The sequence below is a fragment of the Penicillium concentricum genome, assembly GCF_028827145.1.
Source record: "Penicillium concentricum strain IBT 3081 chromosome Unknown utg000001l_segment0_segment0, whole genome shotgun sequence".
In the NCBI taxonomy this organism is placed as follows: domain Eukaryota; kingdom Fungi; phylum Ascomycota; class Eurotiomycetes; order Eurotiales; family Aspergillaceae; genus Penicillium; species Penicillium concentricum.
Window position 1 is genome coordinate 6,641,663 of NW_026622754.1, and position 17,351 is coordinate 6,659,013.

A 17,351-nucleotide genomic window follows, 5' to 3' on the forward strand; every position below is an offset into this window, starting at 1 on the left:
GGCTCATGGAGTTCTGCCGGCCTGATTGATTAGGCTGCGGTTCGTTTGCTATAGTTAACTAACTAAAACGCTGATGCCAATTAAGAACAGCAAACCAGTCCTCGTCTCTCTTCGATAGCTCTTTTGTCTAGACTTGAAGTATATTATATCTCCTTGGTTATCCTTGGTGATAGATAGAAAAGTCTTCTGTGCGGTTTATGCCTTGTACTGCCTTCGTATACATCTAAAAATACATTTGAGAAGAATATCTGAGAAGACTGTTAGAATATTACCTAAGTGACTTCGAAAGAGACCGCCAAAGATACATCACAAGGCCGCATAAGCGGCCGACTATTCTTGTTATGGGTATCTTGAACAGGGGATACGATGGGGTTATGTATTCATATAGGTATACATGGCCCAGATTAATCTCCATCGAGCAATCGCCCATCCTCTGGATACAATCAGCGCTTTCGCTTTTTGGGGTCAATCAGAACATCCAAGCCCCAAGATTCATCTCCTGAATTAGGCATCCATCCTTTGAGAACCAGTTTCGCATCTCCGATGGCCTGCATACGGATTTGCAACGGGTCTTCCAAGCTGCTAGGATTTTTGAAATCCTGGTAGGTAGTTATATCTGGGATGTGGCCCTGAACTGTATTGACGTGCGGATCTTCAATCTTTGAAGCATCCACCAGCGGTTTGGCTGGGGAGACATCGGTTCGATAGGTACGTGGAACCGAAGCAGGCGCAATTTCGCGAAAAAGAGCCCAAAGCTTAGCTCGGGATAGAGATGAGGCCCCACGGGAATCAGGCGAGGATGCCCGGTTTCCTTGCTTCACTCCGTTGATGATAGTCTCATACAAACCGGTTTTGGAACGGCAAAGAGTTGGCAGTGACTTGCTGCCGGTATCCATGGTCATTGGCGATGGGTGGTGATACGAGGGAGCTAATGTCCAAACGGCGCTCACATTTCCTGGCCTGGACTTCTTGAATTTTGCACCAGACGTCGATGGGTCCACTTCCTGCTCCACAGCAATTGCAGGACATGGCACAGATTTCGGCTTCGCAAAAGGCCAAAGAGTTGCCACCTTTTCACTCGGCACCGAAAGAACCTGGAATGGCCGAAATCGATACCCTGGTGTGCTTTCTTCAAACTTTGTCTCCCTAGGCCAAGATCGACCACCCAAAGCCTGCATCCGGCCGTTCTCGCCAAAGGAGCGGTCACAGCCAACTTGGCTGATTTCGTCCTCAGGAAGAATCAGACCTGCCAGATAGGCGTTTTCGGTGGGAGTAACGAGGCCACTGGTCTCACGGGACAGCAAGGAGGAGACTTGCCGTAATGCAAGCTTGTCTGAGCAGGACTTGCTGCGCGTGGACTCGGCGTCCATGCGGGCTGGCTTTCGACGCACGACTCCGAGAAGAGAGAAGTGGGCCCGGCCATCTAGAAGGGTCTCTGTACCTGGGACCTCTGCGTCTTGAGATTTTGGTAAAGAAACCTCCTGCTGCAAGACTTCCCACGGTGTCGCATCTTCTTGGGCTGCCATGCAGAGCTCCATGCTTGCGTCGCCGCAAGGAGCACATGTGCAATACATGTAAATATTGACATCGGGCTGAAGCTCGAAAGGCGGCCATTCTGTAGGTGATTTGCAAATACTACCTGCGTCCTCTTCCATTCTTCTCCGTTGTATGAATGGAGAAACCGAGACTTTTTCATTCTCGGGGGTGGAAGTATCATGGCCATTCGGTAATTGCTTTTCCCGGGACAGGACACTGTTACATTCCGTCAAAAGCCAATAATTGAATGCTCGAATGGCCAATATCTCGGCATGACAGTCATGTAGGACAAGACCCCTGCAGCGTGGGATATGAGACGCTGACAAGCATTTTGCGCCAGTCCTACATAAATCTCAGCTTGCTTGGATGTAGGTCACTTGCATATGACTTGGTCAGGTTTGCAAGTGGAGAATTCAAAACTTACGTGACGGATATGCAGGTCAGACTTTCCGAAGGTGTGTTTTCTCCTATAAGTGCAGAGACAAAAATGTTACTATTAGAATCAAAAGAAATACATGTGAGGCGAAGTAGAGAGCAACGAATGAACCGATTTCCTTCACTATACATATATAGACGAGGGACGATAACTTTTTTTTTGAAGATTGAGTGGAAAACATACCTTTGACAGCCACAATACCAGTCATTGGAATCCATTCCCTCGATCCATCCGGGAATATGGTTGGTTTACTGCGCGTTGGCAGAGCATCGAAATGTGCATGAACCAGCGATGCTATCCGGGACGGTAATGAAGAACCAGATGTATCAGCAGACATTGGATATTATTATAGTTCGAGTAACAATTTCTTAAACAACTAAACGCTTTACTAAAGGTAAAGAGATAGGATCGAAGAATCTCAAGATGCCCATACGATCACGTGAGTCTATAAAAATCGTGCCTGAGGCGTCGATGGTTCCCTTTCTTCTCTCAAGCTTTCCGCCATCCTTCTCAATCCAACGTCAACGTCTCTACTATCCACCATGGCCGACAAGCTTCGCACTATCCAGAACCTTGAGGCTCTCCAGGCCCGTTACATCGGTACCGGACACGCCGATACCACCAAGTACGAATGGACGTCCAACATCCTCCGTGACAGCTACTCCTCCTACGTCGGTCACCCTCCCCTGCTGTCCTACATGGCCGTCGGCATGGGCGAACCAAAAGAGAAGGTGCGCGCAATGATGCTGGAGAAAATGGTCAGAGGCGCTGGTAATCCGCCAGAGGTATGTGGTGTCTTGCAGAGTTGCTCAACATGATACAAAGATGGGTTGGCTAACATGTGCTCTCCAATGATTCAGACTCAAGAGTAAAAACACTCAGTGTGGTTTATTCTTGTTTTTCTTGATACCCCTTGTCGCGTCCTTAGCTTTCCATACAGGAAGGCAGACCCCCCGATCCTCCGACCACCCCTAGTCCAGCTCAGCAACCTTGCCGACATGAGATAATCCTCTGTGTACCGGTTTCGAAACCACCAAAGACCTATTTTCTCAAGATTTCCGCTCGATTCCTTCGGTACGGAATAACAATTCCAACTCAGCATACGAAACGCTCTATGCGAACAAGGCTTCTCTCTGGGGGTTGGTATCCCCTAGGGATTGCCGTTGTTTTGACTTCTGGAGCTTCAAGCATCCTTCAATCATTGATAGTGAGGGGGTCAATTTGTGATATTTCATGCCTATCACATGAAATCATGCGCTCAGCAGCAAGTTACCAAGTACCCAACCAGCATCATGACATGTGGATGGCCTGGTATTGCTTGACGAGCACTCGGCTTCTCAACTGCATCAAATGCATGGGAGAGGCTACCCCAGAGCCGTATATCAATTGGTTGATCATGGTCTGCGATATTACAATCTAATCACGATGTTTGAAGCATGAAGATATCCAATATTAAAATCTATTCCCATGCGGACAGATGTAGTAATAGATATAGGATAAAGTAGTTATAAAACCATAGGCAGATCAGACCCCGATCGAAGCTAAAAATAAACAAATAGAAGAGGCTAGAAAACAAGCTATGTAGTATGTACAAGCCATACAATTATGATCTAGCCACCAATTAACCCTCCGACTTCGCTGCCAACCTCGTATTCTCCGCCTGCAACGATGAAACAAGATCGACCCATTTCTGGCGCTCAGAGCGAAGCTGCTTGAGCTCCTTCTTGAGCTCATGTACCTCGTGCTTCAAGCTATCAACCTCGGACTTTTTCTTGGACTTAGACTTCTCCGAGCGCTCCGCGTCCTTTCGCTGCTTCGATTGAATCTTCGTCGCAACCTTCAACTGGCTAGCCTCGATCTTGCGCAGCTGCTTAAGCAGCTTAGATTCTCCACTGAGAAAGTGAGAGGCTGCTTTGGAGAGAGGCGCTGGCGGGTCCGGGGTTGCCGTCCGCGCAGAAGATAGCTTGTCCTCATTGCTGACCTCACCTTGCGGTTGGCTCTGGCTCTGCGGCGTGCGAGTGCTGGGGGGCCGAGAAGACATATTCGTCCCTGCGCGCTTGCGCATCTCGCTAGTGTCGCTGTCTACCTCGTTGATGCCTTTTAGTGGGGTTCCGGAGACACTAGGCGGTTGCGTTGAGATCTGAAACTTGTCGATTTCAGCGCGGACTTCCTCCAGCTTATCTTCGACTTCGCGTTTGCGAATGGCTAGTTTTGCGAGCTCTTTCTCGTTGGAAGTGAGCTTGCTATTTTTTGTCATTTTGATCAGCTCTTCGGGGGAAATGCTGTTGCTATGTGCTACCTCGTCGATGGCAGTTGTTGCATGTTCGGAATTAGCTGAGGAGAACGAGGCACGGTCGCGCTCGTGGGATGTTGAAGATCCGGTATCCAACGATGTTTTATCTTGTTGAACGCTTTTTGGGCTTAGATGTGCCATGCCATGTGCGTCAATGTAGGAAACCTCATCCGCAGGTGGGAGATCACCCGATACCTCATGATGAGGGCCATAGCCCAGAACATGTGGCGCGAATCGTTCTAGTCCGGTACTGAGCAAGCCGGTGACACTGGCAATCAGACCATGATGCGAATGCTCGCCGTCGCTGTCGAGTGATTCGTAATCCGAATCCGAGTCGTCTGCCTGGTCGGAGTCGTGTTCATTCGGAATCTCCCCAGATTTAGCCGTGGCGCCTGCTGAAGCATTTGCAGCTTCCGTACCTGTGCTTGCTTCTTGCTTAGACGGCTTGTCATCTTGGACAGCCCAATTGATGAATTTAGCGGCGTCCGCCCCCACGCTTCGCGGTGTTCCTTTATCCACCATCCACCGTGGGATGCTGCCGCCCGGGTCACTCCTGGTGACCATGATCCATTCAACAGGATTCATTTCTTCGTCTTCATCATCCTCAGCTCCAAACTGCTCAGGTAGCCCGTCAGGGCGTTGCAGATTGGAGGATTGAGAATTATTATTATTCTTACTCCCCTGGTTAGGAGAGCTGATCCCGCTGCCGTCCTTCTTAGGAATCTCCCGAATGAGCTCGACAGACTCATATTCTCCGCGAGTATACCCCGGCTGATGCTGGATACCGGGGTGGTCACACGGCTTAGAGATCATTATCCAGCTGCGACCAGGCTGCTTAGATCCGCCGGCTTGCAATCCAGAATCAGAATTGATGATCAACTCCACAAAATCACGCGGAGCAGTAGGTTTGGGAAACTGCGCCGAGACATGGTAAACAATAATATGTCCCAGAACCGAATCATCATGGTCCTTGACGTCAATAGTCTCAATCTTTTCTTGAGCGCCGATCCCGCGGATGCTCTTGTCGGGAGTCTGTCCCTTCTCAATCTTCTTGCGGTTTACTTTCAGCGTTTCATCGTACTCAGATGAAAGCTTCTTCTGCCACCGCGAGAATGGGAGGCCCTCATGCACACTCCGTCGCCCGAACCATGATCCTCCACCGTCATTCGCGGAAAGTTTCCACACAGTCACGTCTAGCGGATTGTCCTTCGGTCCGCCCATCTTGAGTGGCTTTCCCCATTCCTTCTGTAGTTCTGTAATCTCCGGGTCGGTTTCTCCCACTCGTGCGGATGATGGGACAATTCGTCGGGCGGAGGAATCTGTCGTGGCGTCTAACCCGGGGTATTCATCGTTATCGGAGATTGGGGGATCTGGAAGCGACTCCGCTACCAGTCGGCTGTTTTTGAAGATCTCGCGCACGTACTCACGGAGCCCGTCGGGGTCCTGGGGGACTTCGTCCCATGACGTCGGCTTGAGGCATTGGAGGGCCTCATGTAGGGCAGCCATAGGCGCGGTAGAAGAATCAATTATTTAAAAACCTCAATCTTCTGCGATGTTGTAAAGTCGAACAGATTGTATCGGTTGTTTCGAGTAGTGGGGGTTGTCAGCTCGTGGCTATGCCGGAACCAGGTCACGGAGGTGGGATAAGCGGTGGCCGACACGAATGTCTTCAGAATTCAAGACTGAAACCTAACAATGCCCTGATGGCTTGACCAGGCGGAACTGCGATGGAACTGTAACTGGTGTAGAAAGGCTTCAAGTCATAAATGAAGAAGCTGGTGGATCCCGTAGAGACAAATGCAACAAATTTACAATGCGAAGAGACAACACATAAAAGTCAAATCTAGATGCAGGTAGAGGTGTTAAAGGGAGTGACTGTGACTGTGAAGCTCGACCAAGTTGGATATGATGTAGCCTGGACTGTCTTGGCGGTTGACGTCATACGCTGGGGTAAAATGCATATATTGTATGGAGTTGATTAATGCCTTGGAATGACCCTTATATTTGAATTTATTTAAAGTATGACTCTTCTGCTCTTAAATGCTGGCTATACTCTCTCGGGGTATAGGAATACCCACTTACAGGTACGAACTGCGAGGGAGAAATTATGTACGCACTTTTTAAAACTAAGCTAAACAGATACATACAATATTTGGACAGAGGTGCTGACGGATCAGCAAGAAAATCAGGAGAAAAGAAGCAGCCAGTGCAAGGGGCCAGCCCCTCGATCAGACAGATAGTAAAGGAGTGTATCTATCAGATCGAGCATCCGATTCTTGTCGTCGGAACAAAGAATGAAGGGTTCTTCCATCCAGTAAAAGAGCCCAACCGACAGACCAAGCTTGCCCAGGAATTTCTAAAACCCAGCCTGGACGATAGGAGATGAATCTATCATTGCCAACTGTGGTCATTGGAGGTGAGTTCGTAGCACAGAGGACGGAGATGACTGCCGCTCAGACCACTCGTCGCTTGGGGCGGGATGTGAAAATCCCCAGGTCACAGACCAAAGGAGGAAATCCAGTGCATCGCCATTTGCGCTCGGTATCTGCCACAGGCGGATATGCTCGAGTCTGACGAGGGTCGAGGGCAATCTTCTCTCGCACTCGTGTCATTGATCTTCACCTCCTCAAACCAAAGATGACCAAAAATGCGTGCTCCAACCAAGCATCACAGATGCAAGGAGGGCGACGCTGTCGCATAAACCTATCCCCCAATTCTCAGATAAAGAGAACTAGCCAGTCCGGTACCCAGTACCAGAAGGACAGACCTCGTAAGAAAGACAAGAAAGCAAAAGCAAACGCTGAACCCAGTCCAGTCGAGTAACTCAAGCTTGCTTCCTTCCCTTTCCATCGAGCTGCGACAGAAGAATTGAAAACGTAAGGACATTCCACGTCCAAATTCATATCCTCCACATGCCGTGAGGCAGACCAGTCTTCATGACATATATGCGGGAATGACAAAAGAAATGAAACATAACAGAGAGCCGACCGGCCGCTTCTTGATGCAAAGAGAAAAGAGAAAAGAGCAAAAAAAACATCGCTGACGCTGGAATCGAACATCGAAAATATCAAAACAAGCGCAGAAAAAGATAATTCTGGTTATCATGCAAAAGGCAGGAGGGAGTATCACAGATGCACAGAGCCAAATCGAAGAGAACGCCGTCAAGAATGCGAATTGTCGTTGCTTGGAATCGGGTCCCCGGTAGGGAGATAGACGAGAGAGGAGGGAAGGGAGTTGAGGGGTCGTGAAGAAACCGAAAAATTGTGCGCGCATCTAAGAAACGATCTACGTTTCTCAAACCCACGTTGCATGAACCAGGGGAGCCTGGACTTGGGTATGGTCGACATCGCCGAGTCTACTCAGGAGGGCTGAGCTAGGCGATCGTGCCATATGGCATCGGAGCAAAGTCGCCCCAATTGAAGCCACCCATACCCATGTTGACAGCCGTGCTGCAGGGTTGTACAAGCATGCTCGGGAACATGCTTGGAAACATGGTCGGCAACGGAAGCGGACTAAGAGCGGCCGATGTGGTCGGCATGCAGGTAGTCGGCAGGCAGTCGTAGGTCTGGAACGGCGAGGGGGTGAAAGGTTGGCTGTAAGACGGGGTCGGGGAGGCAAGTTGAGCGTCACTGAAACTGAGACTAGCCCAAAGATTCGGATTAGAATCACCCGTGGTGGCCGGGTTGGGGCTGGGCGATAGTACTTTCCACGACTCGAGTGGCGCTGGCTGGGGCACCGGGTGCTGCCACCAGTTTTCCGGACCTGTCGAACTGGGCAGGAGAGGCATTGGGCGCATGACATCCACCACTGGTGGCGCAGGCGCAACCAGTGGGACAAAGAGCTTGCCGATGGCTGCCTTTGCTTCTTCGCTGCGACCGCTCAATAGCTCTCCGGCGCCGTCTTCTTCTAGCCCTTCAAGTGCCTGGGCATTGGCGCGGTAGACAAACTTGTTGGCGGCTTGGACAAACTCCTCCTGTAACCTCTTCAGCTCACCATGCTTTCCTGACCAGTTGTATGTATTGGCGGCGGCATCAACCGAGTAGACATCCTTGTGGAAATCAACGAGGGATTCGATGGTTTCCGGGGTCAACTTGAAGGCCACCTCGTTACGAGACACCATGTCGACGTGTACAACGTAGGCCTCCATATGGATCATTTGGTGGTTTTGCAGGGATTCCCAGAGCATGTTCTCATTCTTCTCCAACTCTGTCTGGGGGGCCTTGGTGAACATCATGGAACATAAGGTCCAGATAGCATTTTTCGATGAGAGTGTTTCTGTCAGACACCGGGTATGTTGGGTGACATTGTTCAAAGGACGCTTGACTCGGTTAACTCGCTTCAGGGTGGCCGTCAACCAAGGCTCAACCTTGGTGTTCAACACGACATTCGGAGATGATCGCGGCGCAAATGCAGCGGCGGAGGATGGAAGTAAGACTGTTGGCATTATGACACTGTGCGAAAGGTGATACGTCCGGCGTTGATATAAATGAATGTAGAATATAGAATATAAATCATAAAAGCGACATTCGCCCACACAAAATGTTTTTTTTTGAATTGAAATTGATATGTCGTACAATCCAGTATTAAAGTGCGGACGAATGCGCAAAAAGAACAGAAATTAGAATATAAAAGAAAGGAGATGACATGAAAGTCAGTTTATAGAAGGAAAAGAGGGAAGTGAAGATAATATAAGAGGGAACTATAGTGGAGATTTAATGGGAGTATGTTAATTTTTATTAATTTCTAGTTTTCACTATATAGAACACATTTATGTTTACGGTATTTTAGTATGCAGCCTGATGGAGTACATCAACAGTGGCCACACCTCGGACTCCCCGATCCACAACTTTGAAGACTTAGTGGCGATTAATACTTGAATAATTGAAACGGTTCAAAAAGGAGAGCGTTTCATCAAATTTAACAGGTTCCTCGTACAGTTCCAGTCTCACACGCCCGTTGCACGTCCATTTGGCCAGAACAGCTGCATGATGCCCTAAACTGCAACGGCTAAGCCCCAATCATCCAAACGACTTAAAAACAGAAACAAGAAAAACTTCCGAGTAGATCATCTAGATCAATTTACTATCTCCGTAGCGGGGACTTAAAATACATTCTCAGCTGGGCGATGTGCATATTTCAGTGTGCGCCAAGATCTACACAGTAAGACTGGATCCTCACTAGAAATCCATGCTTTGGGGTGAAGACTCTATTTAAATTTGACTGCAAGCCAAGACTTAGTTTCGATCCCTGTTTGTGTTTCAATAAAGTGCTTCAATATCCGACTGGATACTAGCCTTGGAAGAAATAACCTTGAAATATTCCAAGGTTTTTATTAATAATATTACACGAAACACATCCATAACAACAATAACAACCATATCAAGGTTTTTTTTGGACCTATCGAGTGCCGCTAGGACGATACAGAGTAGCATACAGAGTAGGCTTCAGCTGATGGAGGGTCGAGCAAGCGTGGGGCAGAGCCCGTCTTGAGTCACTTCAGGGCTGGGATTCGCTGAGACCAACCGAGTCCGGCCGATGCACAGAAAGCTGAGATCCCTGCTATGATCCGCCATTGGGCTGAGCCTCCATTGCCAGACTTTGGGACGGCGCCACTAGCCCTTGTGTACTGAAATACCGTTTCTTATTCTTTTCTTGTCCACATGATTCAAGTTTTTCAATGATCTCATCTTACTCTCTGTACTCTCCCGCAGGCGCCTCTGCCTCTGCTTCTTCCCTAAAATGGAATCCCTGCTGCATATGAGTTCAGTCACATGGTCTGGTGTGGGTGTATGGGGTGTTTGCTCTGAGTCAGGTGTTATGAGGTTTCGTCATTGCTATTTTGTATCTATAGAGGGCATATAACGTATGGAAAAATATGCGACCGAGTTGTTTTTTTCCCTAAAATAGATATGAGGCGGTGCAAACTACTCGCCACGTGTGGCGGATATCTCCGGCCCCACATCTCAATATGCAAAGCCCTAGTCACTCCAACGTATGTTGTAGTTTCTTGCTTCACTTTTTGCTTCACTCCGTTCACTTTGCAGGTTTTACCGAAAATCGGGAGAAGGGATATGAGCTGGCACCAGGTGGGAGCTGGAACCTCTGGTAGATCCTAACCACATCCACAGTCAGGCGGCTGCTGAAACTCAGCTCTCTTGGATCTGTATCAAGCCTGGTTTCATGATTGTCAAGTTACAATCAAGTTGGAATACTGACATCACCGTATGAATGTAGCAGTATATTGAAATCCAATGCATTTCGCAGACTGGATCGGCTATGACTCATATGTGTGCCGATGATGTTCGATTTGAAACGAAGCCAGACAGTGTCCTAATATTGCACGATATACCGTTTCTTGGATAAACTCCCAGGTGGACTCGGAATAAACCAGTGCTTTTAGGTATGCCAAATGACCGACTTACGGTGACTTATGTTTAGAACACACCCAAAGGGCTCATTCAGGAATGAGTAGCACAGCGCACTCCGGGTCTTGTGTAGACATATATTTGATCATGAAACTCCTGACTCATAGATCATTGCTTGGTTTGCAGAAAATCCCGATAAGGTTTCCCTTGTTTTTCCTAGGCATCCAGATTATCGGGTCGCACCCAAACCTCCGAGCAAGGAGTCTGGTTGTGTTGAAAACCCCCACATTTTTATACTACTTAGCAGACTTGGAAACAATGCATCCTACAAAAGTATCGATTCGAATAATGTCTTTCTGCGCTTCATGAAGATATCAAAATTTACTCGTGCTGCCAACTAAACGCTTGCATCATGTGTTAGATCCATAGCTAGCTGTATAGCTCTTTCATTCATTGTTATCATTCATTCTATTCATAATTCTGACAAAAACATTAGATATGCCCATAGTTCGCTTTCCATCTTTATCTGTCCTCTTAAGAGCTGAATTGGATACATTGACATGATATATAACATCTTCTAGGGACCATCGCAACAACACAGGTTGCTGCTCGGCAGAAAAATGAGGGTTCTCTATATTTCATCGTATTACAATTTATGAATCTTTATAATCCACCCATTTAACAAAGTTTCATTAATTGACGGGATGTGTTAGAGTAGTTACGGCAGGTTTTTGGGTTCATCACACCAACCTAGGCACAAGCCCTTATAAGCATGAGATTATTTCTCAATTTTCAAGCAATAGCTTCATGTACTCGCTATATGGCCTACTCTAAAGCACCTATACTATCTAGATCGCTCGTACATCCCGTAGAAAAAGTCTAGTGCTACTATAAAAACCACTTTGTTATCATCTTTCTATCAGTCTTTTTTGAGGTATTTTCTATGGTATTTTAGAATATAACCGCTAATTCCCCCCTGATATTGCTAGTGGTGGCACCTTTAATACGGAGTCATTGAAGACTGTATACTGAAATAAATAATTGGAGAGAAACTACATATATATAGATATAGCAAACACGGTGTGGTCAATTGAATAACTTATCTCTGGTGTCAATATTCTTTCTAGGTCCATTCTCAAGTCTGAAGGGCGAAAAGAAAAAAAACCAAACAAGCGAAAGCCTTAATTGTAACACCGGGTCTTTAAATCTAGAACGCTTTTGTGACATTTAACCCTGAATTCTTTTTTTTTTTTTTCAATGCTTGAAAAACAGCGGTAGCCTTAAAAAAAAGTTGTCGTGTTGGTCTCCAAACCTCGAAGCTTGATCAAAGGGACCATCCACTCCGAGGGAGGTTAAGTGGGCGCCAAATATATTTCATTCATGAAAAGACTTGGTAGGTGTTGCTTAGCTACAAGCCTCGTACAAGGCCAGAGATACTTCGAGAACATACTGAGATCTAGAAGCTTGGAGCAATAGTACAAATCAAGTCAAAGGTTGGCCCGACTGAGCAAAGGGAATTGATAAGCACGCATTTGCATGAAGGATCAAGGATATGCATCCACCCAAGTAGCAAAATACCGACCAAAAAATGACATGGTCCGGGATTTCTACCTAAAACCCCGGTCTATTCCAGTACGGAGTAGGAGAGTCGATATATGTTATCACGAGGATGCACAAGCTATATAGCAACACACTAATGCAGGAACGGCGCATCCCGCATTAAATGACTGTTGGGGGCTTTTTTTTCTAGCCCCGGGGAGCATAGGGCACCATACCAAGAAGTATCGTTTGAAAAAAAAAAAAAGAAAAAGCATGGCAAGTGAGGAAACGATCGTCAGATAAGCAATACGAAGAGAAGTTTGTCACACAATGGGGTTGCTTTGGGGTATATAACTTACTAAAAAAGGGTAAGAACTGCACGCGGGACAATAATAGTAAGACCCATTTCCCCAGAGAATAACTGTATGTCATCCAATCACTTCATCTCAACTATTCCTGGTATGAGGATCGACCAGGAACAAAATATGGCCCCCTGTGGACCGCTTTAGGTGCGAGAGGAACTTTGTGGGGAAATTTTATTATAGTATGGCTGGATAGTGATGGATAGGGTTATCCAAGGATGCCGAACAGCCGCACTACTCCCTACATGTAGTTTGCCATGATAATTCAACACTCTACATTTTAAATAAACCAGGGGAGCTACCGAGTCGTCAGGAATATGCATTTTCCCATTTCCCCTGGCCAAGGAACCCCCGCGCCGATCTACACGCTAGCGCCTTCAAACGGGGCCCCTGAACAGTTCACATGCTTCTCCCGCCCCAATACCCTACTGCATGGCGCGCAGGATCAGGCCAAGCCCGCATATATTTTCGATTGATGGCGCAATTAAGCTATATATTCAGGGTCCATTCCAAAATTGATCAGGGTGTGATCAAATAAACGTTTCTAGAAAGAAGGTCCAATTATTTTGAGAATAGTTATAGAGATACATACATTGAAGATGTTCTCTCCACAACCCTATATACTCCCCCACCCCATGGGGTTTGTATATCCCGAGGTCAAATATGCCGCCTACTAAAAAAAGGTGGGAATTGAACCCCATAGACCGGATGCTCTTGCCAAAGTTGGACAAGAACAGCATAATTATGATAGTGGAGAACACCGCTAAGCGAAGGCTGTGATTCGACATTTGCCCATTGAGATGCGCTTAGCGTAGGGCCCAACACTCTCCTTTCTGGCTTGATCCAAGGAGAATCGTGTCATTGGCCGAGATCAGCGATCAGTTGGGATACCTGATCAACACCTCGAGTCAAGCGAGATGCTAACTCCGCAGGTCGTAATTTCCAGCATCGCTATTCCTCGTCCCCGCAAGTCTAAGCCACTAGCTTCGGACGGTGGATGGATCCGTTGACGACATATGGACCCTAACTTCGCTGGCGGCTTGGGAGGTCATAGAGAGCCCGCTCGAAACCATGAACACGGAACGAAGAAGGGAAGTCCCCTGCCGAGATCGGGTCCAACCGCCCCATTTTCCACTGAAATCAATATAACCGGAAAAGACCACACATCTTCACATGTGGGTTGGCTGTCCTCGGCTTGCTCCATCCAAGGATCTGCAGTGGATGACTTCCAAGGACATAAAGGACACGCGAGATCTCCCCGCAAGATGAGTTCTGCTCTCAGACGTCAACCGGAAGCCCCTCCTGTCAAGTTACCTCTGTACAGAGCAACGGCCCAAGATGCGTTTCTCCACCGCTTTTATTTCAACTCTGGTGCTCTCCAGCACCGCGCTGGCCGGTCCCGCCGCCCAGGTATCCTCATCTGTGGGAGCTGGTGCGACCACAGAGGCAGAGGCGAACAAAAAGGACGTTGCGCAACCCCATGCAAACAGCGAGAGTGCACCAGATACCACTCTTATTGTGCAAACAGCAGAGAGCATTGTCAACACTGCTGCGCAGCAAAATACTCAGACTGCAACTCACGCAGCAGCAGCAGCAGCAGCAGTATCGACTGCTGAATCAAGCAGCAACGACAAGGAGAACGCTGTTGCAGACACAGCCAACGAGGCGCAGAAGGACACCCAGAGTGTTACGACTTCTGCCAACGCTGAGACTTCGGCCAAGCCGGACACGTCGGGCCTGAACAACATCCTGCCAACAGAGAACTCTATTCCAGGAAGTTCCGCCTCAGAGACTGTTACATCTCATGCCTCCCAAAAGACCAAAACAGGCTCTAGTGCTCAAGACACAGCTACCACGACCCAGACTACAAAGTCTGCAGAAAGCACACAGAACTCCTTCACAGGGGGCGGTAGCACAACGACCCACTCCTCGGATATTGGGAAGTTCTTTGATGGAATCGGGGGCCTGTTTTCCCCTACTCTGCTGGCGGATATCGAGTCCTTCTTCCACCATGTCGGCTATCTCCTTGATGACGACACCACACAGAATACCAAGGATCTGATTAATACAGCCTCTGGTCTGCTCACCAAGAGCCTGATCACAAAGGTCACTGGACTGCTTGACAACGCCAGCGACCTCTTGACTGCCGAGTTCGTCAAGGAGACCAAGGGTTTGATCAAAGCCGTTGGTCCTGTGATCACTCCTGAATTGTTCAAGGAGATCAATAGCCTGCTTGGCAACGCAAATCATCTCCTGACCGCCGAATTCGTGAAGGAAACCAAGGAGCTAATTAACACCGTGTCCCCTGTTCTTACGCCCGACCTGTTCAAGGAAATCAGTAGCCTTCTGGGTAACGCCAACAACCTTTTGACTCCTTCGTCTGTGAAGGGGATCAACAACCTGCTCACTAACGCCGGTGGTCTGCTGACTGCTGACTTTGTCAAAGAGACCAAGAGCCTGATCAGCGCTGTTGGTCCTAATATCACACCTGAGCTGTTCAAGGAGATTAACAGTGTTCTTGGCAACGCTAACAAGCTCCTAACCCCCTCAACTATCAAGGAGATTAGCGGCTTGTTGGGTAATGCCAACACCCTCCTGACGCCTGCAACAATCAAGGAGATTGGCGGCTTGTTGAACAATGCCAACAATCTCCTGACGCCTGCAACAACCAAGGAAATCGGCGGCCTTCTCAACAACGCCAACAGCCTCCTGACCGCAGATTCTGTCAAAGAGATCGGCGGCCTCCTCAGCAGTGCCAGCAGTCTCTTAACGCCCAGCTTTGTGAACGAGACCCAGGGCCTTATTGGCGGTGTGTCGAAGTACCTGACCCCGGAAATTCTCGCATCTCTCGGCCCTCTGCTCTCCAATGCCAATGATCTCTTGACGGAAGACGGCGTCAAGGAGATCAATGGCCTACTAGGCAACGCCAACGATCTCCTTACCCCAGATTCGGTCAAGGAAATCGGTGGCTTGCTTTCCAGTGCCAGCGATCTGCTCACCCCCAAGTTCGTCCACGAGACCCAGGGCCTGATCGATCTGGTCGCTCCCGCTATCACGTCCAAGCTCCTGACCAACGTCTCCTACTTGCTCGGAAATGCTACTAGCCTGCTGAACCCATCATTCGTCAACGACACCCGCACTCTCATCACTGATGTCTCGCCTGTCATCACCCCCAACCTCCTCGCCGAGGTGGGTGGCCTTCTCAACAATGCCGGCGATCTCCTCACACCCAAGTTTGTGAACGAGACTCAAACTCTGATCGAGGATGCCGCAGATGTATGTTCCCATTTCCCCTCTCTAATCTGTTGAATGTGTTGCTGACTCTGATTTAGATCCTTCCACTTGTCATGAAGCTGCTCGGGTCGTTGTAAGGTGCTCTTGGTGATCTCGACGTTTCCTTTCTCTTTTCTTCCTAATTCGTTTCACAACGAAACATTCATGGTGACTCATGATGATTAATGTTATATATGAGTATCTTTAATACGATATAATCGAATGACAAGAAATGTTGATTTATGATACTTCAAATTTCTGAGGGTTTAATCTGGATGTGTTGCCTTGTAGATATGACAATTATGTGACATGCGGTGATAGCTTGGCGATTTCACAAGTTGTGGTGTTGATCGGGCGAGCCATCGCCACTGCTAATTTAGTCCTATAATTCCCAAAAGAGGCAAGGGAAGTTTGCTCCAAGATTGAAATTGGACGAGAGAGAGCCCATTGGTGTAGCGTGGGTCAAGCGAACTTTCACATGGGTGGACATAGGCGCAATATTCCTTAGCGTGCCTGTCTGCTCACATTTACAAGCTCAAAGGCATGTTCTTTCCTTGGACATGTTGGCAAGGGTATAATCCATGGTAGGTGATAAACAAGTTGCCTTCACTGGAATCATAGATGAAGAGTTCTTTCGAGCGCGGCTGAGAACGAATGGTGTCTCCTCTTTGAAGGGTAGGTAGTCTGTCTACCAGGAAAGGCGATAAGACTATTGAAAAAAAGCCTTGGTTTTTCCTTCGTGGTCTGAATGGTTTGGAAGAGATGTTGCTATCGTCTCCCTCAAGACGGGATGTCCGATGCCTTGGTCTCTTGAAACTTGGACACAACCTTCATCTCAGTGTCGCGTTCCTTGACCTTCTTGTCCATGGATTTTTGAACCTCATCTCGTTTTCTTTTAGCAGCCTCAATCTTCTCTTTCACTTCTTTGGAGATTTGTTCTTGCGCATGGAGCGCAGCCTCGCGTGATTTGTATTGTTCTTCCAGTTGCTTAAGCTCAGTTTGGTAATCTCCAGGTTTGATCGGTTGACATGTTACTGGATCATAGCGGTATGATGGTAGTGGTCCATCTGGAACTTTTATCTCGGCGAGATCAGGGTGGATTGGGACAATGCGGGTTGGTGAATCCAAAGGAACGGCCGCGACTGAGGCCGGGGGAGATGAAGCAGGAGGGGTAGTCTCAGGTTTCACCATGGTTGTGGAGCGAAAACAAGGTTCAAAGTGGCAGTATTTTGCAAGCAACAAGTATTGATGGTCGCCTGAGATTTTCGAAGAGGATGTGAGGTGTATTGGCGTAGAAATGACCTCGAGATTGTGGCTACAGGTTGGTGATTCTGCCACATCGTCACACTTCACCGCTCGTGGTGTCCGCGGCGTATGCGGGGAGGACTCTTAGCCAAATTGACGACTCTAATCACTGCTTGGCATTTGATATTCATGCTAGTTGGGTTTTTCCTCGGCTCTACATTGAGATATTTCCTCGAGGCCGGTCCTAAGTGGATCAGTTAGTGTGCCTGAGTTCTCACAAGCTTAAGCCGGTGACGTGACCT

The 17,351-nt window shown here is 48.1% G+C and overlaps 6 protein-coding genes across 6 annotated transcripts; 2 read left to right on the forward strand and 4 right to left on the reverse strand.

The window, feature by feature from the left end:
• Window positions 1–443: 443 nt before the first annotated feature.
• N7517_002557 (tRNA-specific adenosine deaminase) lies at window positions 444–2,309 on the reverse strand (the record flags this gene model as incomplete). Its single annotated transcript, XM_056720287.1, has 3 exons — window positions 444–1,878; window positions 1,961–2,003; window positions 2,156–2,309. 3 exons carry the CDS (start codon window positions 2,307–2,309, stop codon window positions 444–446), a joined length of 1,632 nt encoding a protein of 543 aa, XP_056584422.1.
• Window positions 2,310–2,514: 205 nt separating this feature from the next.
• On the forward strand, window positions 2,515–2,844 carry N7517_002558 (splicing factor 3B subunit 5 family protein; the record flags this gene model as incomplete). Its single annotated transcript, XM_056720288.1, has 2 exons — window positions 2,515–2,757; window positions 2,833–2,844. The coding sequence occupies 2 exons, from the start codon at window positions 2,515–2,517 to the stop codon at window positions 2,842–2,844; spliced, it is 255 nt and encodes an 84-aa protein (XP_056584423.1).
• A 749-nt stretch (window positions 2,845–3,593) lies between these two features.
• On the reverse strand, window positions 3,594–5,771 carry N7517_002559 (uncharacterized protein; the record flags this gene model as incomplete). The annotated part of the gene is made up of 1 exon (XM_056720289.1): window positions 3,594–5,771. The coding sequence occupies one exon, from the start codon at window positions 5,769–5,771 to the stop codon at window positions 3,594–3,596; it is 2,178 nt and encodes a 725-aa protein (XP_056584424.1).
• Window positions 5,772–7,638: 1,867 nt separating this feature from the next.
• Window positions 7,639–8,709, reverse strand: N7517_002560 (uncharacterized protein; the record flags this gene model as incomplete). The annotated part of the gene is made up of 1 exon (XM_056720290.1): window positions 7,639–8,709. The coding sequence occupies one exon, from the start codon at window positions 8,707–8,709 to the stop codon at window positions 7,639–7,641; it is 1,071 nt and encodes a 356-aa protein (XP_056584425.1).
• Window positions 8,710–13,869: 5,160 nt separating this feature from the next.
• On the forward strand, window positions 13,870–15,902 carry N7517_002561 (uncharacterized protein; the record flags this gene model as incomplete). Its single annotated transcript, XM_056720291.1, has 2 exons — window positions 13,870–15,807; window positions 15,864–15,902. The coding sequence occupies 2 exons, from the start codon at window positions 13,870–13,872 to the stop codon at window positions 15,900–15,902; spliced, it is 1,977 nt and encodes a 658-aa protein (XP_056584426.1).
• Window positions 15,903–16,584: 682 nt separating this feature from the next.
• Window positions 16,585–16,995, reverse strand: N7517_002562 (uncharacterized protein; the record flags this gene model as incomplete). The annotated part of the gene is made up of 1 exon (XM_056720292.1): window positions 16,585–16,995. One exon carries the CDS (start codon window positions 16,993–16,995, stop codon window positions 16,585–16,587), a length of 411 nt encoding a protein of 136 aa, XP_056584427.1.
• Between the last annotated feature and the right edge of the window lie 356 nt (window positions 16,996–17,351).